The sequence below is a fragment of the Sphaeramia orbicularis genome, chromosome 4 (assembly GCF_902148855.1).
Source record: "Sphaeramia orbicularis chromosome 4, fSphaOr1.1, whole genome shotgun sequence".
NCBI lineage: Eukaryota > Metazoa > Chordata > Actinopteri > Kurtiformes > Apogonidae > Sphaeramia > Sphaeramia orbicularis.
The window spans coordinates 32,808,197-32,833,540 of NC_043960.1; the positions used below are offsets into that span (position 1 = coordinate 32,808,197).

The window sequence follows — 25,344 nt, forward strand, 5'->3', positions numbered from 1 at the left end:
CAGCCGCAACCCAAGATAAGATATCTGTGATACTAAACATTCCTAATGTTTAATTCAAGAGGAACATAATTTCAATAGCTAAAGGAACATGTCCTGACATGTACTGACCCAGTGTTGTGCTTCATTGGAAAAGATCTTGCTTTTGCAAAGTGGATGTTATGGCGTACATACCTGTCGTCTTGCAAGGGCCTGACATACCCAGCAGACAAGATGTTGAGAGACAGAATATTGGGGTCTATGATGGTCTCATCAGCCTCAGGAGTGTTACGGAGACGCCCTGGAAAAGCACAAGCATGTTTAAAAAAAGGGCTCATAAAGTACAAACAGCAGTATCACTGTTGGACTGGGTTCATGGGTTTATCAAAAGAGACTTTACTAAACCAGGCTCCACATGAAAACTATTCTGTTCATTCAGTTTACTTAATTCTTTGACAGATGTTTGGGGAGTAACTTGATAATTTCAGATTTTTTTTTTTTTTTTGAGTAACCATCTCATTTGTAGTTAGAATTATAATTTGCAAAGTGTGCTTGTTTGCATGTTTATCCTGCTAAACCGTATCTCTCTATAAATTGTGAGTCAGTCACATATGATGAAATATGGCCAGGACTCTGAAAACCAAACTTACCAACAACAAGTTCTCGGACGTCGTTCCATTCTATGTCGCCTCCTGACTCATGTACGATGGTGACAGTGATTCTCCTCTGGAGGCCCTGTAATCAAGAAGGAAAGACAATAGAGACAAATGTAAAGAGAGATAATGTACATTTAAATATCCCAAACATTAATTTTCTCCCAGTGTGACCGACATACCTGGTGAAGTAAGAACGTGCCGTGACAAGGCATTCCTCCTCTGTGGTCCACCACTGCCGGGATGTAGCTGAGAACATGCAGACAACAATGAGCAGATTTGGCCATGTGCCATTTGTAGAGCTAAAGCAACCTATTATCTTTGTTTAAGGGTCAGTTTCTTGAACATTTTCTTTTATGTACATCTCAGCCCAAAACAGCTGACTCCAGTTCTTTACTCACTCTCCATTCGCCTCCAACTCGCAGATCTCAAAGAAAACCATGAGATCATATTTGCAGTGACAGGGTCCTGCCTGAGGGCGGGTCAGTGCTGTGAGCTTAGTGGCGGGTACTGTGTTAAAAAATACAACAGACAAGGTTAGACAGGGAGGTGGATGTTGGCAAAGAGAGAACAGACTAATGTTTAACAGCTGGGAGTTGAGACCAGGTCTAACCCTACAGAGGAAAAAGAAAGGGAAGAAGAGAGGAAACCTGAGTGATGCAGGAGGAAAGAGGAGCACCTCAGCTCTGCAGGAAAAAAATCCTTTGCATCAGCAGCTTCATAAGCAGCTCTACAGTCCTTTCTTAAAGGAGAATTACACTAATTTTCACTTGGTGCTCTCCAGCATTGAACAACTATATATATATTCCTTGAAAAACATTATCCTTAATTGTGTTGTAGTGGAAAAATGCAACCCCAAATCAGAAGATGGGAAGGCATAGCATACGCACATGAAACCAGAAGCAGTGATTTCTGCATGTACTTCGACTTTTTTTTCCTTTGCAGATAGTTCAAAGACAAGATGTTAAATGTTCTGTCAGATCAACTACATTTGATTTGTACATATACATCTACTCTTGTCATTTAGTCCTGTAATGCAGTTTAAAAAAAATGTTAAGGGTAAATAAGGACATTCAATGAGCCAAAAAACCTTGAATAATGATGTGATTTGAAAGATTTGTGCAGAAGCAGCATCTAGAAAAGGTCTACAGTAGTCCTTCACTGAGAGGTTTAAAACCAATGTTTGTCAATGGAAAAAAGGAAGGAACTTGGATATTTCATCTTCAGTGGTGCAGGACAGAAAGACTGAAGGAATTTGGAGAAGTTTCTATTCATAATCTGGGAAAAACTAAAGATGAACACCTACACAAACCTTTAAATATTTTGTCCGATATAGTCTGCAATGAAAAACACATTGATAGTAAATTTGGAAATCACTTCTTTTGGTTTTAACTTGGGGTTGTGTATTGTGAATATTTGCAACCTGAAGAAAATTATATAAAATTATCCAATTTCAAGTAATTCCCAGAGGAAGGGAGCCTCAAGAAGAAAAATCATATGCACAGTGTTATATATAATATGCCGTATGTGCAATATAAAAAATGTACAGTATGACATTACACTGTTTAATTATATGTGAAGATTTGTGTGTGACAGAATATTATAAATAACTACTGCACCAGAAAAAAACTCAATGATCCATTTTAAAGAGGAGCTCAAAGAGGGAACTGCAGGGAAAAGACTCAACCACGCAGGTCAACAGTAAACACACAGTACACAAGAGAGCCAATCCAAATGAATCCTGAAACAGAAACTCTCCTTTTTATATCCCTTATCTATGAGGCTGTAACTAGTCCTAATCATATAACTAATAATATGTCTGCGCCTGGGTATTTAATGATGAAACATATGTAGTATTCCTTAAAGAAAAAGACAACATAATAATGTAGTTCATCAATAATAATAATAATAATAATAATAAAACAAACTGCATGTATAAGGCACTTTTCATTCGAAGGAATCTCAAAGTGTAATATAGTTACTTTGGTTTTTCTATTAATTCACACACTTGATATATAAAAAGGCTTTCAGTCACAGGATTCTCTTGGATATTGCATCAATAACCAACCCGGCATCTGAGCTTTAATAACTGAACAGATAGAGGTGGGTGGTGCTGGCAGCTGAGCTCGCTCATTTCCTTCTAGTAGGAAGGAAGCAGCCAAACCAGCGGCAGACAGAGCGTGGCCAGACAGCGAGTCCACCAGCGCCCCATTGAACACATCTGGGACCAGGTATCGGATCAGGTCCAGCGTTTTCTCCCGGTCCGGCGAGGTCTCAGAGTCAACTGCTCATATACCCAACAACATGAAGCTAAGATGACATAACTTGCAGGGAGACAGTACAAAGACTGAATAAATGGTGACTTAAGCAAAGGAAACTGAACCAAAGAGTTCACTGACCTGGTTTGGACAGAGGCATCACTTGGGGGAACTGTCTTCTGCAGGGCCGGAGTGGGCTAGTAGTGGGAATGATGACACAAAATCAAACATCACTGATTAAAGTACAACATTATAGAGAAAAGGTGCCAAACATAAGGCCTGTGGGCCAAAGGTGGGCTGCCAAAGGGTCCAATCTGGCCCACGGAATGACTGAAGGGTGTCAAACTCATTTTAGTTCAGGGGCCACATACAGCCCACTGTGATCTCAAGTGGGTCGGACCAGGACAATAATAGCATAATAACCAATAAATGATGACAGCTCCAAATTTTCTCCTTGGTTTAATGTGGAAAAAAAAAAAATTACATTATGAAAATATTTACATTTACAAACTATCCTTTCACAATAAAATGTGAATAACCAGAACAAATATGAACAATATGAAATGTCTTCAGAAAAATAAGTTGAATTAACAATATAATGCCTGTTACTAAATGTTTTGTGCATTCGTAGATCTACTGCAACCTATAAGTTGTAACGTATGTGTGTAAATGAGAACAAGACATAAATCTGTTAAAATTGCACAGGATAGTTTGTAAATATAAACATTTTCATCATGTAATGTAAGTTTTTTCACACTAAAACCAAGAAAACAATTTATAGTTGTAGGTTAATATGCTGTTATTTTACTGGTCCGACCTACCTTAGATCAAATTGTATGTGGCTCCTGATCTAAAATGACCCCCTGTTACAGAGTATACAGACTCTATGTGCAGAGTTAAACACCACAGCAGTACCTGATGACGTCTTTACAGAGGGGGAGGAAAGGCTGTTTCTGGTAGTGTCCAAACACCTCAAACACAATTGGTTGAGTCTTTACATAGTCGACAAAGGATTTGGTCACTTCAACAGCAATCTGTGAAAAAAAAACAGTCACTGTTCAAGTACTCGACCTATTGAAACCTGACATGTTTACATGATGTGAGCTGATATTTCTTACATTCTGTACGTGGTAAAAGCCAAGCGGCGGCCCACGGCCTGTGTTTTTTAGGGGTTCAGTGGAAAAGGCCTCATCGTGGCGGTGGATGAAACTAAAATAAAAAATGAATAAATAAATAAATATAATAAACATTTAAAACTGTATAGAATTGTATGGACAAGTCAGTTGGAGGATAAGTTTCTGTGAGTAAATGCTTACTTGAACTGGCAGAAGATGTCGGCGTATTCTGCAGAGATGCTGGAGGCCTGCAGGACTGTGACCCTGAAGGTGAAAATATTTCCAATGGTGAGGTGCTCCAGATTACTATCGAGTGCACCGTCCAGTCCAGCCTTCACCGGATTCTCCTCATCAGCACCAGCTGTGATGAAGACAAAGTAAAAGGTTAAAGAATGTGTCACATGGTCCACCATCTGCATCAACTAATCAACCTATTCAACCAGCAGTTCATGGCATGAATTTTGGTGAAAAAAAAAATCATCTGAAAACTTCTAAGCTTATCAAAAGCTGGACCCCAAACAGCAGTCACTTTTAATCATGATTATACTTTTGTGTTAAAGTTTTATCATAAAAATAGTTCAAGAAAATTCAAATAATCCTAAGGAGAGTTACACTGTTCAAATGCAAAATGATCTTTCACCAAACCTACACTTAAAAGACCTTTCACAATCAGTGTTGTGCCGGACCAAGTCATTTCTAATTATAATAGAGCCTTATTAAATCATTGAAATTTTCATTATTTTTTTTTGTCTTTAAGTTCGGTTTTTGATTTCAGTCAAGTTCTAGTCTGTTGAGCACCTATATAGTTATTTTGAATGGTTGTGAGTTTTAGTTTTGTGTTTATTCTAGTATTACTTTAAATTTTTCAAATATGAGGGAAGCCTTGATTTACAGAAGCTTAAATATAATGGCTCCATAGAAATAAGCCAGAGGAGAGAATAGAGTACATTAAATATGATCCACCAAACTACTGCTGATGGAAGGTCTCCTACTGTGTAAAGAACCAGTAACACTGGAGGATTACCAAAATGAAGTTCATTTTGCCAGAAAACTCTATTTTGTTTTAGTTGTACATTGTTACTGAGTTAAAATGCTTTATTTGCAGTGCAATTATATCCCTGAATACAATTATGTGAATACTAAATAAAATCAAAATAAAAGAGGAAACTGGTGGAAATATTAGTTACTGAAGTTGAACAATTCTTAATTTGTGCAAAACAAATATATATTTGATTTCAGAAACAACTATTTACATGAACACATATTACAAATGATCCATATGGTTGTTTATCCATACTCAGTACAAATTCAGCCCAATTCAGAGAAAAACAAACTTTAACACCAAGATTTAAACTTCAGAAATCAAAATTACAAAAATATTTGAAGTATAACTTTCGGATAAAAATCCATTTAAATTAATGGATGTTTTCACATGAATTCTTTGAAGAAAATCTATGGCACGTACTGTGCGAAGTTACAGTTATAAGGAAGTCACACACGTACAGACATACACACTCGCTCCAACACACACTCAAAATATCCACTCATTCCTGAAATACGATTACTCGTACATGTGTTATTGTTGACTTCATCGGCTGAGGGTCCCATTTCTGCATTTTGTCCCTCCCCCTCAACAATACGAAGCTCCTCCTGAGAGACCCCTGTACGGGACAGTCCTCCAGAGCAGGACTCAGACTGGAACTGCAAAGCAACAGAACACACACTGACCAGCAGCTCAGGGTACAGAGCTCAATTCTGTATACAGAAATGGAAACAACTTTTTTGAATACCCGATGCATTTGTGGTGTATTGCATTAAAAATCACTCTTAAGTCACTGAACTCTGCCAAGTATTATTCTGTTCTCCAAACCCACATGTTCCCTTTTGCACATGCTCTGTTCCATTGAGGTCAAAACTGGATGTTTCAGCAAAATAATGAAACACAGCCAGGGCATGACATGTAGAAACTGTCAAGACATTAGTTTTGTTATTTTTTCTTGTTAACTACAAACAAAAATTGCATTTGTGTATGTCTGTTTGATGCAGCCACACCTTTTGAAACACAAAAAATATTTTTCTGCAAATATTTCAAGATAATAATTGAGATTATGCAAACTTTTAAGGGTGTCCAAAAACTTTTAATCCACCAATGTGTTTGTGATTCTCTCATAAGTTTTGGCACAAAGTGGTGAATCATAATTCACACAAAAATACTTGTCTAAAGAGATTATGGACCACATCCACAAGGGTTGGACTGTGCTGGTTAATAGTGTCATAAATTTGTTGCATTTACACCTACACCCTCCTCCTTTTCAGGACCATTTCATAGATTCATTTGATTTGCTGCCATAAAAACACCAATAAAGTTTTTTCCATGAGTGAAATCAGCCCTTGTTCTGCTGATTGGGCCATAATGAAAGTTGCACAGAACAAAACCATTTTACTTTGTATCTTTGAGATATGCACAAATGTGTGCACACAAAGCTTTACATTTTGCCTCTATTGCACCTCTAGTATTTCACATCTGTAGTATATGACTCTGAAATTGGTGTCAAAATAGACTTCAGTTATGAATGTGACTCAGGCAGATCCAAAAGACTGTGTAAAAGTTTAAGGGTGTCCAAAAACTTTTTCCCACTACTGTATTTTAAGTACAACAGTTCCTCTACCTTTTCATATTGTTGATCTTCAAATGAGATTTTGGCCGTGCCCGACTGCCTCACTCCTGAGCCGTAGTCTGGAGCTTCCTCATCAGCTGGAGGGAAACACAAAGCACCTTCACTTTACTCCCTCAAGAAGTCACATGCAGCCTGTCCTTCAGATACATGCATGGCCTTTGGCTTTTACAAGAGTGAGGCTTCGGATCCTTACCTGATATGGCCTGAACCGCCACTCGAAGAAAACCCTTCACTTCTCCCTTCTCACTGACGATGGCCACACGGTGGACAAGAGGAACTGGGTACAGCAGGTTACTCAGGTAAACAAAAGCCCTGGATGGGTGAAAGAGTGGAAGGAAGATGGAAGAAGAAGACAGAAGAAAATATAATAAAAATCAAAAACAATTAAAAACATTAAAAAGAACGTTTGATTAAATGTCACTGGACTGGACAACAGAACACAGAGCTGCAAAGCAACCAAACAGAAGCTGGGACTGCTCTTGCGATGGCCATGGCTGCCCTTTACTATCGCTTCTTAGGGGCTTTACCTCACCATGTATAAATGATGATATTATCAGGACAATTACGGGTAACATGCAAATCCATTAACTTTTGTATTGTACTGATAAAAGCTTGGTGAGGCAAGGAGCATGTGTGTATTTGAGTAATTATTCATTGAATTATTCATGCTAAATATTGGAAACCAGCTCAATATCAAGCTGGAAAGCAGATGTTTCCTTGTATTTTCTTTGATAACTTAATAATTATATTCTAAATGTGCATGTAAATGAGCCTCAATATGCAAACACTACAGGTTATATGAAATGTACATTGCCAAACAGAGCACTTGAGGCACTTTTGTTTTGCATTGCACACTTTACATCTTAGAAGTATGGAAAACTTCATTAGAAATATGCTTTTTTAGTTCTTAGTTACAATACTAGATATTGCAGTCAAGGACCACGTTTTTCACAAACCAATAGGGGTAGACATTTAAGGGTGGAAAGTGTAAAAAGGGAAAGGCTTATGACAAGATTGGTGAGGTGCAAAGAAGGCATGCTCAGGACAAAAACGGTGAACAAAAATGCTTTCAACGTCTTGACTCAAAAGCAAAATGGAACAGAAATCATCATACGGAACATGGCTCAGCTTCAATCAAAAGTGCCAACAGCTTGAAATATTGTATGCTACACAAAAAAAAAATTAAAAAATAAACAACAAATGACATCAGAAATCAAAGTGCACCTCCTGGGTCGAAGTGCTAATTTGTGCAAAAGAGGGGCACTAGTTCATCATCAGACGTATTCAAGTAAAAATTGACAAAAACGGTCAAAATGAAGAGACTTGTGCTCTGGCATGCCTAAAAGAGACAGCTGCAGCAGAAACCAGCTCTTTCATCTTGAGATTTTGAGTCTTCCTTGAACACTATTTTGCTATTTCATATGAATAATTTCCAGACTCTTATTCAGGTTTCACAGCATGCTGAGAACATTTTGCTGTGGGCTCCTGTGTTATGCAAAACACACTTCATTATACTCCATGAGACATGTCAGTGCTTTTGTTAGTGAATGGTTTTCTGTAAAAGCTACTACTTTGAGCTACACATTTGTGAGACACACACTTCAAGCAGCCGTTGAGCATCAACATTGCTTGGATTTCCATGGAAACAAGTGATATACAAACACACCTAATTTAAATGACTTACAATATAATCAGAAAAACTGAAATTTGCAGAAGAAGCATTTTGTCTATGGTAGTGTGTCAAAAACACTTGCTGAAAACAACAAAAAAGCAACAGCCTAAATTGATGAGATATAAAGCAAAAGATAAACCTTGAAGCCCAGAAATGTCTACTCCAGTGTCCACTCAGAGTTAGATTCATAAAAAAACTGTGCAGTGATTTGACATTTGAGAGGATTTGTGTCTCAAACATTTGAGACACAGTGAAAGTGAAAACAGTGACAGTATTAACTGAAGTGGCAACTTTAAATTGCAACAAGAAAGTGTTTAAGATGAAGAAGAAATTATGGAGCCTGTCTGGTTTGAGCTGAGGAAAAGCTGTGCTCTCAGATCATAAACTGAAATCTGTGCCCCGTACAACGAAACAACCAAGTGCATTAGAGATTTATATTTACAGTGGTGACCAAAATTATTAGAAAACTTGGCACATTTGAGAGGTTTCTTTTTTTGTATTTCCCATTAAAATGCTCATAAAAGGAATGAAATATGTATGTCAAACATATGGCCTATGGGCCAAAACCAGTCCTCTAAAGGGTTCGGTCCAACCCACAGGATGAACTTGCAAAGTGCAAAAATTACACAGAAGACATTAACAGTCAAGGGTGCGCTGAGTCTTGACATTTTTTTTTTGTCATAAAGTTAAACACAATCATTTTCAACTCTAGATGCTTGTTACTAAATGTTTTGTGCATTTGTAGATCCACTGCATTCTGTAAGCTGTAATACAAATATGTAAATGATAAGATCAGGCATAATATTGTTAAAATTAGTCTTATTTTTCTTAAGAAATTTCAAGTTTTTCATGGGACTTTGCGTTATTCACATTATTTGTGAAAGGATAGTTTGTAAATGTAAACATTTTCAAAAATGTAATTTTACTTTTTTGCACTAAAACAAAAAGAAATAGTTGGAGTTAACTGGAGTTTATTGGTCCAGCCTGCTTGAGATCAAATTGGGCTGGATGTGGCCCCTGAACTAAAACTAGTTTGATATTCACAAATCATGAAGAAATTCAGGTAATTTTCCTGACAAAAAAACAAGCTAGACCCTTCACTGTAAATGTCACACAATCATATCCATTCACAGAAGAAGCCAAATTCCTTGTGTGATCATTGTCAAATGTGGTCATGGTTAAACTGATGGTGATGACAAGAGTCTTAGGACACAGCTGTGTGATTCTGTTGAATATTCAAGACCTATCCTGCTCATTAAGGAAATATTAAAGTTCAATGTTGATACAAACAATAGAACTCACTTCACCTGATATTTGTTGTGCTCACAGCAACTCTCTGGATGTTTCATGCACATTATGGAATGAAACCATATCATATTTTCTTATCTGTCAGGTGATGTCATAATTTGGGCCATCACTGTAATTTCAAAACATTTCAGAAGCCAAAATTAAAGAAATGAAAAAAAGAGGAGTGATTGGGAAATTCACTAACAAAAAGGCATTTTTCATTTTTCTTAATGAGAAATGGCAGATACAACCTTTGTCAAGGACTTGATTTTCCCCTCTCACCTTTTATAATAAATAAAAGCTAAATCAAGTGCTTTATAAATGTTGTACCTGTTATATGTGATCATAAAAAAGGGAAAAAAGAAAGAGTGAGAGAGTGCCTAAAAGCAAAAGGAAAGTTTTGTGTTTTAACAGCATTTAGCTTCTGAATTCTTTTGTTGCTGTGTTTTACAACTTTACCAAAGTTACCGATCTGCAGGCACAGATCACAAATCTGAGGGCAAAGAGACGTCAGTTTATAAGCCACAGTAAAGATCTGCACATGGTTATTTTTCTCTCTGCTAAAACTTGGCTGGCTCCGTAGGAAAGAAAATTCTTATAACCTAACAAATGTAAAACTGGTTTCCCAGTCCACACTAAAATGCTTCACTAAAAAAAAATCAGACTGAAACATCCCAGCTGCATGTTTAAGCTACAGCTCCTGCCTTCTTTGCTCAGTTGTACTGTACAGAGTAGACAGGGTGTGGGCATGGATTGGAGTTTTTCAAGAAAAAAAAAAATACTGAGAATTATTGTGAAGTTCTTCGATGTCAGAAAGTCCTCAGTCCCATGTTCATCTTTGGTGAGGACCTGTGAAAACATACTCTCATATCTGTGTTGTGACTGTGTTGATGATGACTACTGAGGGAAACAGACCCTGCGTCTCAGCGTGAAAGAGCTAGTTTCCTCCACCAGCATGCTCCCGAAACCTCACCAACCTTCCCACTACACTGAATAATGGTGAGCGGTCGTAAAAGGGATCCAGGCCTTCGCTGGAGCCTCGGCACAGCTCTCCCTCATCATCATCATCATCATCATCATCATCATCATCCTCTCCCCCAAGCTCCGAGCTCGGGTCGTCCAAAAAGATATCATCGTCCAGGTCATCCAACTCCTCCAACTCCTCCTCCTCCCCTCGACCCTCCCGCTGAGCGTCGGCCAGCTCAGTAATTTCAGAGTTGGAGAGGGTCGGGGATGGGGTAGGGTCACTCATGCGCTCGCTCATGCATGTGTTGAAAAGGGGGTTTCTGGTACAGCCAGAGACATGGGAACTAGGTTAGTACAGTTAGATGAAAGCAAGTTCAAACAAGAGGCGCTGGAGAGCACAATACAGACCGGACCACTGGAGACCCTGACCCCTTTGAACCAGAACCTGCTTCTCACTGTCAGAAAGACTGTGATTACCTGTGATAGGAGTCTGATGCATGATGGGAACCAGTTTATTCCAGGTATGATTGGACTCATACTGGATGATGATAAATTCCTAGAAGGTGTCCTTTAGTTTCAGATGCCCAACTGTAACTGTACTCTTTCTATTTTATTCAGCTTTATGCCACTCCATTACATCTCAAAGACAAATATTGTATGTTTTACTCCCCTACATTTGTCTTACAGGTTTATTTACATCTTTCTCTACTTCTCTCACTGCAGTTTTTAATTTCCTTCCTGTCCAGCAAAAAAACATATATCTCCAAATTTGCTGTTTTAAACTATCGGTGAATGTTGTGAAAAGTCTTGGATTAGCTCAAAAAAATCCATAGTTGTTTTTTCTGAGCGCTTGAATTGTTGAGTTTATAGAGATACCTGTCAAATACATGATGATTTTAAACAATATTTTGCATTGCTGTAATTAAAACTACACAACAATATATGAAGTCGATCAAATGCAACAGTGAAATGCAACAATGACACTGATAATTCAAAACCATCACACATTGCCCGGCCAAAAAAAAATAGTCACACATGCAATATTTCACTGCATCACCTTTGGTTTTGATTACAGGAGACATTCACTGTGACATCTCTTTTGCAACATAATGCTTATGTAGTGTCACAATAAGGGTCATAATATTTTTTCCATTCATAGTTGCATTAATTTTTGATAACTGATGATGGAGAATCGGACCACCGCATCAAGTTTTCATCGCATCCCAAATTCTGAGTCTGGACTTTATGGAGGTTAATCCATGTGTGTAAATGATATCTCAATCCTGGCATTGTCCATTCTTATTGACATTCGAGACATGAGAGGACACTTACTGCATCAGTTAAAGTTAAATAACCTGTTACAGCTGAAACATTATTAACCCCTGCAGTACTTACCCATGGAAGGATGTGAACTCTTTGCTTAGTTAAATCCAGTGAATGTAATCAAAACCAAAGGTGGTGCAGTGAAATATTGCATGTGCAGCTTTTTTTTGGTCTGGCAGTGTATATTAATATAATATGTGGAGAGCATTTTACTGCACAATGGCTTCTTTTACTTTTCATACTTTTATTTATAATGCCTGCATACTTTTACTAAAATGAGGTTTTATATGCTGATGCTGAGCTATTACTTGTAAAAAGTGTACATTTACTTAAAGATATGAGTACTTTTTCAACCAGTGTTTACTTGATTGTTCACTAAATAAAATGAAGTGACCATCTAATATGACTGGACAACTGTGATATAATGCTTATTTAGAAAAGAGTTAACTGATGTAAGCCGGAAATAGAAGTAAAATAAAACCAATGCAAACCCCAGGAAATTATTAGAGCAGCAGCTGTAAGTGTTAAGTCTTTCTAGGTTTAAAAACATACAGTATAGGAGAAATTCTGCATGAGGTAACAAACAGTATATTTCAAGGGCATATTGAGATCATTGCCTGATGTGTTTTGCTTGCCTTGCAGGAGCTGAATGAAAGGTTGATATGCTGAATATTATGTAACAGGGACATGTGACTGTGTAGGAGAAACAGCAAAAGCAAAGAGAGAGAAAGAGAAAGATTAGGAGGCTACGTGCAAAAATTTGAGAGAAAGAAACAGCAGGCTTTGAGTAGGAGGGCTGAAGAAACGTCGTTCTCAAATGTTCCACAGCCTTTCTCCATTTGAAACAAATGGTCTGGCAGCAACAATCATAGCGGTCATCCATCAAAGGGTACAAGCTCATGTTCATCAGTAATACAGTCACATCAGCTTGCAGGGAAAGCAATATTAAAAAGGAATCTCATTATACATAATGTAAAAGATCATTGACTGAGTTTAATTGCTTACTATACTAATACTGCTTCCTGTGCAAATTTGTGGTTATTTGATAAATGATGCCCTGCAAACTATTGATTTAAATGCAAATATGTTACAAAAGGTAAAGTTTATCGATGGGATGATCAGCAGATACATCCAACAGTCTCCCAGTGTCATGATTGGATGAGTCTGAAAAACCCTGAGGAGATGTCAGATCATCACTTGGTGCCACTGATGTATGAGGGTTAACATCTCAGTGCGTATGGTAGCTCGCATTACTCTGCATTTACCTGCCAACCAGACGGAACCAGGGGAAGCGATCATAAAAGGGGTCACCTCCGGTCATCACATTTTCACCCTCTTCAGTTGTATTGTTGGGCACGTCAGCAGCACGGTCATACATTTCTCTCATGAGGTCGAGTCTTTGCCTGCAATGAGCAGTGACATTTACCCTCAGTGGTTCATTTGGAAAAGATGAAGGTTCATGCAGTATTTCTGTACTCTTCTGTAAAACCCTCATATAGACAATTAAACATTTCCTTGTGCTCTGTTGTAAGTTACCAGTTCTTTGACTGGGTGCACGTTCATATACCTGAGTTTCTCTAAAGTCCAGTAGTGGGTTGCTCCATTCTTCTGATCCTGCACCTCAACTGCCACAATGGTGCGTGGGAAATGTCGCTTGTCTCTGTCTTTGGTTGCCTCTGGGGGCATCATGTCTGGAGGCAGGGGGGAGTACAGTGTGTCCGTCAGCAGCACAAACTGGAATTGGACCTGCAGAGGCACAGGAACAATCAGTATGAGGTATGATCACACCACCACATCATCAGTCAACAGATAAATTGAGTTTTATGTGAAGATAACATGTTGGACCTTCTTCTTGAGTTCGACGCTTATGGCGTTGGCCTCCTTGAGGAAGATGGCATTGCCCCATAACAGGTCACGCAGAGAGGTGAACTGGTAGCATCTCCACTTACGGAAACTCCAAACCGCCAGCTCTCGTTCCCTCTCAGTCCATTGAACTAAGAACAAAAAACAATCAGATCAGTATTTAGGAAGGACAAAACCACCGACATAGGGATTTGTTTGTTCATCTGTCCAGTATTTTGCACTACCTTCCTCTTCTGGCTCTTCCTCTTCTTCTGGGGCTTCTGGGTAATAACGGTCCACTTGCTTCTGAAGAGCCTCCAGTTTACTCTCATAATCCTGGACAGTGAATTAAAGACATAAAAAGGGTTCATTGCACTAAAAGTCATTTTAGCAAGATATTTCATACAATTATCAATCATTTAAAACATAGTAAACATTCTACAATTATGCCCACAAAGGCTAAATGAAACCATATCTGATCCTAACAGAACTGCATTTTTAGTTTTGTTTCATGTTCTGCACTGTTATAGATCATAACTGACAGCTTATAAAACTATGCATGCAAAATTGTTACTGCACCAGTCTTTGTTGTTCCAGAAGGTTGTTGGCCTCCTCTCTCTCTTTGCGGTACTGGTCCTCCAGCTCCTGCAGCCTGAATACATGCATGACAGTTTAAGTTTTTTAAGTAGCTCAGGCTTTACTCATTTTCACAGAGGCTGTGTGTCTGTTGTGGTGCTGTAACACAATGCTGACCTCTCAGTGGTGTCACAGTTTTACTCCACTGCTGCTGTTTCTTCCCATTATCTACACCACCTTTTATTAAGAGCATTTCCATAAAGTACCTCTGTTCCATCTCCTGTTTCATGTCGATGCCCTGTTTCTCCAGCAGTTCTCTCTGAGCAAAAGCCCAGTCCACGGGCTCAGCAGGGGTCTCAGCACAGGGGGTCCTCTCCCTCTCTGCCCTGGCCTGCACAGGGTGGTTGAAGCGAAACACATGGCTCTTCCCCAGGATGATGCGATTCCCTATAAAGAACCATGCACAGGTTATCAATGAACATCTAGTCAAGTATATCATGCATAATGAGCACAGACTTCACACTGTACGATGCATTAGTATTAGAAAATGCTTCATTCAGGGACATGATTGCCAAAGAGTTTACTGACCTGATTTGAGGACAGTAGGCTCTGTCACTAATTTTCCATTGACATAAGTCTCAGCTCCTTCACACGGCTCAAGGACAACAGCTGCTTAGCAACAGAGAAGACAATATGAGCCTTCACTTCCTGTCTGTAAATGTTAAGAAACAATGAACAGACACACAAGCCTGTGGTGAAAGGTATGAAAACTCACTTTCTCCTGTTGCATTAGAGGAGCTGGTGAAGGTGCAGTGTTCATCCTTTATGAAGTGACCACTGAGGACGATGTCCTGACGACTGCTGGCATCAACACGACCAACCCTGTAAAGGCACATGGTTAGACTTAGATTGTGTTTGGACCAGTAGATGTACTCATGTGTCTTTCTTGTGTGTGGATGTTTATCTTACATCTTATGGGGGTTGTATTTGGTTCTTTTAGGATAAACCTAGTTTCATTTTTAAAACACTTGACAGTTGGATACTAATTTGGTGGTCTTGAGTAAAGTAATTATTATTATTGGATATTATATGTTTTCCTTTTCCAGGTATTGTATTGTCTCAATTAATGGGTGGTCTTTTTTTGTTACTTTTTAAGACTGGGCAGTATTTTGGGCAGTGGACATATGCTTTGTGGACTTCTTGTACTTTGTTCAGTTTTTCTGAGTGTTTAGGATTTGTATATAAACTTGTATGTATATAGTAGGGTTAAGCACTAGGTTTATTTTCAATAATAAAAGACAAAAAACATAGGGTTATGACAGGATTTTGGATAAAATAAATAAATAACACAGTAAAAAACATGCACTACCAACCTTTCAACTAATTTACCACTAAACGTTGTGTTCTAGAAGCCTGTGAGCATCTGCAGGTCAGTCTGACACTGCTCCCATTAAAACTGACTTCTACTGTTCTTAGATGGAACAAAGGCAGTCACACCCATTTATCTGATATGGGGCAGGTGAGATGTGTTTGATAGAACAATGGCTCCCTGTGACCCCTGCCTGTCCAGAGCTGGCCTTTGTCTGTCTGACTGGTTGTAGAACTGTCCAATTACAACCATTTGGTTCAAAACTGCTTAGAAATAAAAAATAAATTGACTAATTGTCATTTAAGAATTACCGTAGTCTGACAATGCAAAGCTATACATTTCAGAAATAATTACCTTAAAATTAGTCCAGTGTCAACATCTTACCTGGTTATTCCATCTTTAATGTAGTACAGTAGACACTCAGACATCAGAGGATCTTCGTTGAGGTTCACCAAATGAGGCGTCTGATGCAAAACAAGGATGAGTTTAATGGGTGTTGAAGAGAATTACAGTAACTCTTTTTGTATCCATATGTTATTTAGATAATAACATATGGATATACTATGCATCAGTACATGAAAAAGAGATTGCTTCCAGGAAGAAACATCAAACGATCAGATATAATTAAAACCATGCAGTCATATTCACTCCCCACAGCTTCACAGCGTGAGTGTTTAATGTAGAGTCAGGTGGATGCTATGGGGCTTTAGGCAAACAGCCATAAATCACTGAAATGGGGGCACTATCGTTATCTTTTTACACACATCTGCCTTCTGCAACACAGTGAGGGAGTGTTTGAAGTGAGTAATGAAGTAGATTTAAGATAACGCTTAATGAAAAAGAGGAAGCATCATGTGATCTTTTTGGAAAGAGATTCAAAGCACCCAGAGAAGGAAACAGCGAAAACACTTCAGATCTACAAACCTCGTTGGGGGAAAACAGCCCCACTGTGTCGATAAACACAGGCTGGGGCTTTCTAGGACTATCAGGGGGCTTTTGGGGTAAATAAACATGCGTTTTAGTGAATTATTTAAATGGTTAGTATTCAATCAAATAAGATTTTTTGAGGGGTTTGATATTTTCTTACCTTTTTAGGTGAAAATACTCCAACTGTGCCACCATCCTCACGCATTGCTACACCCATTTCTGCCAGTAAAGCCTCTCTGTGGATAAATGTCAGACTCAGTAAAACTAGTGCAATGCGACATGACTTTACATCAAGACTTCTCATCTATTAATCAAGTTCATAGAAGAATGTCAGTTTGTTTCTGGCAACACAGTTGTAAGGTGAAAAACATATCATTTTTTTTTAACGATTATTTTCCATCTGCATCATATTTGTGATTTGCATGGTTAGTTTGGCAGCAGTTTTATGTTCTTCCAAATGCACCCCTCTTCATTTATCTGGCCTTGAAACCAGCACTAGAAACCAGAACTAGAACTAGGACTAGGCCTGAAACTAAAACTGGAACTAGTGGTTGGAGCAGCCAAAACTAGTAGTATTCTATCTGCATCATATAACCCGATTTAATCATCAGTAATCACCTATTATAAGTTGCTTTGCTATTTTACGTTAAATAATTAAATTAAAGTTAATCCTAAAATGGCCCAGAATTTCTTAATCTTAAAATAAGGCTGTGATTTGCTCTGAAATGTCTTAAATCAATATATCAATTCCAAATATACACATGGAAAATAATTGGTAACATCTATAATAATAACAATTTACATTAGTAATTTATATCTGTACAGCACAGCCAGTGACATACAGCTGAAAATGTCATGTTTTATGTTACAATTACTGAGGAAAATTGTCTTTAAATCTACATAATTAATGTAGTTTTGTAAAACTGGTGTTAAATTTCATTTTGAGTGGCATTGAAGTGTCTCAAATATTTCTTGCCTTAAGCTGCAGGAACTCTGATCACAATCTATTCAATGCAGAGTCAACACATTCTGTTTCCCAATATTACTGCAGTGTTCTCTGATGTTATCTGTTGTCTATTTTGGAATCAGTGTCTCTTTGGTTTTAGAATTAACTATTTATGAATGCTTCTGGCCTTTCTGTAAAAGACTATAGTACATCTCACCTTTCCATTCTAATGGCTTCTGTTCTGCGAAGTTTCTCTTCCCAAGTCTCATTGAGCTCAGCAATGATTTTCTCAGTTTCCTGCCATTTGAAAAGACAGTGAATAACAGGGGAATCAGACACGTACTTCATTCAAATAATATCTGGTGACATGTAACTCGTGGCCACTGAAAACTGTAATATATGTCCAGTGCGTGCAGTACAGTGGGTATGCTATCCAGTGATCACCTTTAGCCTCTCGATGGCTTCCTCGCTCCCTGGGCTGAACATGATCCGGTCATGCAGACTGGCAATAGATCCGGCACGGCTGGACAAGGCTGAGAGAGACGGAGAGGGACTCATCCCCGTCATGGCATTGGTCACTGTGGAAAGATCATCCCTTTGATTCACAGCTTGGTCTTTATTGTTATTGTTCTTGAAATCGGATAGGTCTGTTGGGGATGGGTGGGAGTGGGCAGTGTACAGGAAGTGGGTCGGGGGGTGGTTGATGATGAAGAGTAAAGAAATTGAGAAATGCAGACCGAAAAAAAGGGAGGAGAAGAAAAGGGAGAAGAATAGAAAGAAAAGAAAGAAGATATGTGTCTTGAAACAAATCTAATTGACAGAGAGAAATTTGATCTACGAAGAAACAAGCGAAGGCAGCATCAGCAGGAAGCCACGCGCCAAGAGAACCAACTTAAAAGATGCAAGAAGGAGGCCGACCAGCCAGAACAAGGCTCAAAGAAAATGCAGCTGTTACACAAAACGTCAAGCGAAGAGCCGTATGCAGGAACATTCAGTGACAAGGCCTATACAGACTGCAGATAATACATTATATGGACCATTCTATCAAGCTGGGACAAACTGCTATCTCACAACCAAAAAAGACAACTTAGATATTAAAATATTCGCAAAACCATCATTTATTATTTTCATGTCACTACTGGATCCTGCATCTCTATTTCTCATAGCTAGTTAATAGTTTTAGTGTGCCCTTTTGTCAATTTTCAAAAGAAAATTGGTATTTGGTGGTAATGTTGCTTAAAGTTACATGCTAATTTACAGAATTTAATCTGAATGTGATCTGTCTGCTCCAAGAAAAGAGACACGCAGGTAAATATTCTTAAGAAAATATAAGCATGTTAGTTACTGGTGGTGATGTGAGAAATCAGGACAGATTTTTTTTTACATAAGTCATCACAATGTAAAAAAAAAATATAGAATGAATGTGTTTTTGGAAGTCATTTAAAAAAAAAGATGATGAAAAAAGGGGAAATATATTTCAGTGTAAGACATGTTGTAACTGTAAAATAGTAATTTATTCAGCGGGGTTTTCAGTGATAGAATGAATTATAATGGCAGTGTGGTAAAACAATAACTGACCATTTCCAATTATTTCACCCATATTGAGAAATGTTTACAATAGAGACTGACTGTTATTTTCATATCTGGGCAAAATCCCTGACAAAGCATTTTTGGTTATCAGTCAGAGATGGCTTTGGACAATGCCCTGCAAAGGAGGGATGGAACGCAACTGTCAACAGAAGTTTTTCTTGAAGACTACACCATGGTCAATATATGAAATGCTAAAAATAAATTAGCTGCATTCTCCATCTGTATTAATCTCTGAAAATGCTTGGGCTACATACCTGAAAGAGCTTTTTTCAGTTCTACTGTGGGGCTACATTATTTTTTTTTTATTGAGCACACCTTATAAATGATGATTTTATATACAATGTTGTCCATAAAGTTAGAATAATTTTGTTTTCAGACACATTCCTCTTTTAATTCCTATTTATGTACATTAGAAAATCACCTTTGACCACGTGCAATGATTACATACTGAGTCCCAGTTACACTTTATCTATCAAGAATAAATCACATTGTCACAATCATTTCATGAGAAGTGCTATAAAATATTTTATCCAACTTTATGGGCAACAGGGTATATTAAACTTAATACTATCTCAAATATTATTTTGTGTTTAACTGGATAATAGCAAGATGCTTATTATACATTTCCATATATCAGTTCTAGGGTAGCTGCCCTATAGTTGTTATTAGTAGGTATTTAGTTAGAATGACAGTGAAATAAAATAACATCCAAAAGTAAAATCAACTTCCAAATTACCTAAACAATCTCAGAATCATATTAACCCATAAGGACCCACTGTGACATTTGTGGCAGTTTTCAAATGAATTTTTCTCTCTATTTAACCTTTCCTAAGGGATTTATCACCATTTATTATAATATTATCCTCTGAATTTTGCATTTTTTTCCAGTGAAAATTATATATTTCCCTATGTTTAATTAACTGATCATGTAAATGTTCATAAAAGCTCAAAGTAAAGTCAAAGGTTATTATATCAAAAAGAAAAAAACTGAAGAAAAAGTGGCTTTTTCTGTAAAAGCTATGAAAAACTGAACATAAACCCAGTGTCTCCATTCACTGCCATTAATCCAACTCCATGGGTTTTACTGGTGGATCAATGTTGTAGAAGATGACAGTGTTTCCTTGTTCACTACGGAGCCTCTGAACGTCTAAATGGGTCATATAGGGCTTGGACAAAATAATGGAAACACCTTCACCTCAAGATGATAATGCCCCAATCCATACAGCTAGAATTGTTAAAGAATGGCATGAGGAACATTCTAATGAAGTTGAGCATCTCGTATGGCCGGCACAGTCCCCACACCTCAACATTATTGAGCATTTATGGTCAGTTTTAGAGATTCAAGTAAGACGTCGATTTCCACCGCCATCATCTCTAAAAGAGTTGGAGGGTATTCTAACTGAAGAATGGCTTAAAATTCCTTTGGAAACAATTCACAAGTTGTATGACTCAATATCTCGGAGAATTGAGGCTGTAATTGCCGCAAAAGGCGGACCTACACCATATTAAATTATATTTTGTTGATTTTTTAAGGTGTTTCCATTATTTTGTCCAACCCCTGTATCTGATAACCATGAAAAGATGACAAACTGCATTTTACACCAATTATTTACATGTATTGATAGGATTAGCGGATGAAGAGTTTAGATCAGTTGATGCTTTTGGTTGACAGAGGATGTTTGGGTCTATATGGGTTAAATGTGTTTTTTGGTTGTGTGACACCGGTCTGCACAAATTGCATTGAATTACCCATACAGAGTATATGCTGCTCATCCACCATTTCAGATACAAAATCTACCCTAATGGACTCTATCGCGTCTCTGAAGTGAGCTTTCTTCAGAGCAAAAATTAAATTAGCTATCATGTGTCAAAAATAAAATATACCACCCAGGCTGTCTAATGTGCAGCGACAGTATCAGTCACTCATAATAATGTAGTGTTTCCTGCAGAGAACACTGGGAAGCTGCTAGTCTCCATTAATTTCATCATCAAAAAGATGACAAGATGTATTTAATGCACTGCACGATTCTCTAAAATTAGCAACATGACACAAAAATCTTTGACTGTTTCTAAGATACTGTTTGTAATGGATGGTCGTAAAACTCTTTCAACTAAATATGTCCCTTAATGAATCATTTTTAATACACTTTGTATTAGAAAAGCACCCTACCTATGATGTTACATGCTCCCTGATTTATGTTTTACCCTGACATTGTCGGTGCACCTTGAACGCCTCTATGTTGGATTCTACAAGATAAAGAATATCAACCTTGCAGCTGCTGCTATGGCAACACAGAGCAATAAATTTGGAAAGTGTATCACACCCATCCATCTGGACAGGTCGTTGCCTGCCAAGATGGATCACATAATATTTTCTTGTTGGTGCAGTTAATGAAGTCATGTGTTTTGGGAGGACAGTATAAAAGTACACCATAAAATGAGACGACTACGTCAAACATCCAATATTATACAAGTAATTAGATTCTCCCTCCAGTGATTAAAGGCTGCCTCGTCATATGTTTATTGTGTGCGTTGTGAGATGACTGCCAACAGGAGGCGACAGAGCCAGACGGACCATGCCGGGGGAATGGGAGGCTGTAATGTGTGCCTCAGGGAAATTAAACATTGAGATGAAACAATCTCATCATGGTGCATTTTCCCCCAGTGCTACAACTATGAAGCCATAAATCTCTACAGCACCATGGCAGTGACAAAGCCAGATAATCTCCCTTAGAAAACCACTGTTATTTTTACTGTATCAACATATATTTACTTATATTTCTGTGAGAAAAAAAAATCTTCTAAAATAATCTGATCAGATCCTGGTGATACTGTGGTGCTGCAGAGAACACAAAAAACTACTATTTACTGCTACATTAAGCGTCATGATGCTTAGCTGCCACAATAGCAAAAGCGAGAAAAAGCCATAAAACACACATTTCAAACCCTCAATCTCAGCACCAGACCCTCGAAACGCTGCAAGGAGAATGACCGAGAAGAAGACAAACAAAGAGAAAGAAAACAGACACACCTTTAGATAAAAATGTTCATGAATTTAAATGTTCACCTCTTATCAAACACAGATGTGATTTGAGACACAAACACAAAACCACCATAAAATTAAAAATGAACTGATGATAAATATGAGCATGTGAATACATTTTGTCTTTCCTGCTCCATCTGACCTGTGTAAGCTGGTAGTTTCACAGAGTAGATGTGTTGTTTTTTCAGTAGTGATCGCTGCTGCTATTTCAGTTAACATGTTGTGTGTGACTAAAGGTGAGCAGGTGATTTGAAGGAATGAAGGCGAGGAAAGGAAAGGATCTTAATGTCGGAGAGGACCCATTACAGGTCTGACTACAATGGGCAAAAAAAGAGGTTTCTGTGTGCTACTGTAGGAAAAATATTAAGTTTTGGCTAAACCACAAATGCTGATTTTGAGTTATTTCAGATTTTGTAAACATGTAAAAAACAGTGATATTTCAGTCTTGTGCTAACACCTTGTATGTACTAAACTGGTCAAATTTATTTATAAATATGAACATGAAGCTCACTGAATAATAAACCTCAGTATTAGATCCCATCAGCCCATCAGTTTCCTGCTGTCAGAACCAACAGAAAACATCATTAAGTCTGGGATGAAGCCCCTTGGTACCTGTTTTCCATTTCATAAATAACTGAAAATGCTCACTGTGCTAATCACTTACATTTATAAAAACCTCCAGGTGCGAGTGGGGATATTGATTTTGAGTATCAGTCTGGAGTCCATTCGTATACTGAGTCCTCAGCTAGTTCATCATAATGTGGGGCTCCATGGTTGACCAGTAAATTCTGCGCAATTTGAGCAAATCAACCCCAAGATGTTAATTCTAAAGAGCTGAGCTTTGAATAGAATACAGGATCACTAGTAAAAATTCCAGCTTTCAGCTTTTGCATCACTTTGGACTGAACCAAACTGTACTTCCTGGTACTGAAAGCATCTGGGTTTTGATCACTTACTGTTTTTAGAACTAAAACACTGCTGAGATATGCTGTAAATGGCTATTTACTACGGGAATAGCACAAAATTCTGATGTGCTGGAGAAAATCTAATTAAACTCAGGTAATTTTCTCCCCAATCATTGTTCATCAGTGTTATTGGAGCCCCAGTTCAGTATTTTTATAATCATCATGCTGTTATTTTTACAGCAGTATCCTGTAAAATAAATGACATTATAAATGTGCTTCTTTGGTACTGATGCAGCTCCATCTCTGTCTATAGTCAAAGCTCTGTGGTTGTGAGACAAAATAATAACCTATCAACACTGAAATGAGGAAAGAATATGTATTTATATTGTGGTACGTCTGTTCAATGTGATAACCAGAATTAAATATTGCTGAAATACTAATGAATTGTATTTTATTTATTTGATTTAACAGTCAGCTTCAACTGATTTTAACTAAGTTTTGTGTTGGAATTAATGGAAATTTTGGGAATAATTGTGTGGATTAACTCCAAATACCAATTACTGGTCTCTTTGAATACAAATACTCAGTACCAGTCCTGCCAAAATGATACTGGTGACCCCTACTAAACAAGGAGATGAATGTGGCTGGAGGGTAGTGTAGTGAAATGTCCATAGGATTCTCATTTTTATGAGCCTTGTGTCATATCTTTCAAAAACAATACATAAATACAAACTTAACTCTAAAAAGGTTCATCTGTGTTTCACTGTCTTTGCTGCACTGGTTCCTCCCTCTGTTTCTATCACCCATTACATAAAATATTTGTGAAAACAGTGAAAATCAAAGCGCAGTGCATGTGAGAGGAGTTGTGTAGGCTGACTGGAATGTGCAGTAAATGAATAGTGAGAATAGTGAGAATAGTGAGCTCTTCTCACACATACACAAGGAAAAGGTTTCAACTCTAACGTAGGACATCGGCCAAATCGATCCCTTACTTTCGATGATGTCGCCCAGGCCCTGGGCATAGAGGAGATCTTTCAGACGAGACACCTCCTCCTTCAGCTCACGCACCAAACGGTTGTTGGGATCCTCATTGATCACAGCATTACAGCGAATCTGTTTGGCACGGTCTGCGTACCTGTGGGTTTATCAGAAGGACACAATGACAGACACTTAACAAATTCCCCACGTAATCCTGCATCTTGGCACTGAATCTGCAGCTCACTGAGGGTGTTTAGAGTGCGAAACTGATGCAAGCCTCTAAGGAAAATGTGTTACGCAACACCCCAGCGCTGTTGGCTTCAGCGTCCTTTAAATGCACATGTACATACAAAGTGGTGTGTGTGTGTATGTGTGTGTGTGTGTGTGTGTTGTGTACCTGAGTGTGCTGAGAGTTTCATCGTAGTTGATGTCTGCTGGACTCAGGGCAGCTACCATTGCAGTACGAGAATTCCCGCCTGGCACAACACAGAAATGAGGCTGCTTAGATGACTTTGGTGCAGTTCGTTGAGAGGAGATAATTAGAAAATCTTAGGCTAAATATAGAAACAAATATATAAAGTAATTCTGTATTTTTTTACCCAGATTCTCTCTCAGCAGCCACGTCAAAACTGAATCTCTGTATGGGATGAAGCTTTCCACTTTTTTCTTCTTTTTATTCTGTTTGTTCAATAGGGAAAAATGTATTAACCTGTAATCCTTATGATTTGTTAATAGACAAATGATGAAAAAGAACAAATTAGAATTACCTTATTTGGCCCAGAGTCCTAAAATGAAACACACAGTAGAGTTAATATGTTTTCCTGGTATAAAATCTGCTTTGTCTTAACAGGATTTAGTATATTCTTACCACTTCTGCCAAAGCAGAGATGACTTTTCCCAGTGTGGTTAATGATTTGTTAATATTTGCTCCCTCCTGTGAATGAGCATGAATAATGTTTACACTTATATTCAGAGCTGTTGTTTTAAATAATGCAGCAAAAGGAAGCATATTTACCTTAAGCCTGGTCCCTTTGGCTCCAGTTGAATCTGCCCTCTCACTGCCGGCCAAGTCCACCAAACTTATTTTACTAACCTGGAGCAGAGCATTCAATGCATCATAAATAATAAATAATCATAAGCATAATAATAATAAATATACTGCAATAACAAAAACACAGAGGTCATTCATCTTCATTCCACAAATTCACAAAGCTGCATTTTCATCACGACCTTCAAGCCA

At 38.0% G+C, this 25,344-nt stretch overlaps 1 protein-coding gene and 1 long non-coding RNA gene across 13 annotated transcripts in view; one reads left to right on the forward strand and one right to left on the reverse strand.

Annotated features, from left to right (window-relative positions):
• Positions 1-25,344, reverse strand: part of kif1aa (kinesin family member 1Aa) — a 55,093-nt gene that overhangs the window by 16,079 nt on the left and 13,670 nt on the right. For 2 of the 12 annotated variants that reach the window (XM_030131734.1, XM_030131737.1), the window contains exons 8-37: positions 25,120-25,197; positions 24,973-25,038; positions 24,872-24,889; positions 24,704-24,782; positions 24,502-24,580; positions 24,119-24,261; positions 22,116-22,154; positions 18,033-18,235; positions 17,806-17,885; positions 16,803-16,878; positions 16,100-16,179; positions 15,122-15,228; positions 14,935-15,015; positions 14,613-14,793; positions 14,350-14,422; positions 14,016-14,106; positions 13,774-13,922; positions 13,496-13,674; positions 13,194-13,331; positions 6,874-6,992; positions 6,672-6,757; positions 5,574-5,703; positions 4,204-4,363; positions 4,006-4,096; positions 3,803-3,921; positions 3,029-3,084; positions 1,031-1,139; positions 812-878; positions 627-711; positions 172-277 (exon numbers count right to left, since the gene is read on the reverse strand). In XM_030131734.1, the coding sequence (XP_029987594.1) occupies positions 172-277; positions 627-711; positions 812-878; positions 1,031-1,139; positions 3,029-3,084; positions 3,803-3,921; positions 4,006-4,096; positions 4,204-4,363; positions 5,574-5,703; positions 6,672-6,757; positions 6,874-6,992; positions 13,194-13,331; positions 13,496-13,674; positions 13,774-13,922; positions 14,016-14,106; positions 14,350-14,422; positions 14,613-14,793; positions 14,935-15,015; positions 15,122-15,228; positions 16,100-16,179; positions 16,803-16,878; positions 17,806-17,885; positions 18,033-18,235; positions 22,116-22,154; positions 24,119-24,261; positions 24,502-24,580; positions 24,704-24,782; positions 24,872-24,889; positions 24,973-25,038; positions 25,120-25,197 (3,068 nt within the window). Of the gene's footprint in view, positions 1-171; positions 278-626; positions 712-811; positions 879-1,030; positions 1,140-2,697; positions 2,914-3,028; positions 3,085-3,802; positions 3,922-4,005; positions 4,097-4,203; positions 4,364-5,573; positions 5,704-6,671; positions 6,779-6,873; positions 6,993-10,616; positions 10,926-13,193; positions 13,332-13,495; positions 13,675-13,773; positions 13,923-14,015; positions 14,107-14,349; positions 14,423-14,612; positions 14,794-14,934; positions 15,016-15,121; positions 15,229-16,099; positions 16,180-16,802; positions 16,879-17,805; positions 17,886-18,032; positions 18,236-22,115; positions 22,155-24,118; positions 24,262-24,501; positions 24,581-24,703; positions 24,783-24,871; positions 24,890-24,972; positions 25,039-25,119; positions 25,198-25,344 lie in introns of all 12 variants that reach the window. The other 10 variants (XM_030131726.1, XM_030131724.1, XM_030131727.1 and 7 more) reach the window with 10 other exon arrangements.
• LOC115417700 (uncharacterized) lies at positions 5,846-21,486 on the forward strand. Its single transcript, XR_003935188.1, has 3 exons — positions 5,846-6,001; positions 9,746-9,750; positions 21,477-21,486. It is a non-coding gene; the product is annotated as an uncharacterized LOC115417700 (long non-coding RNA).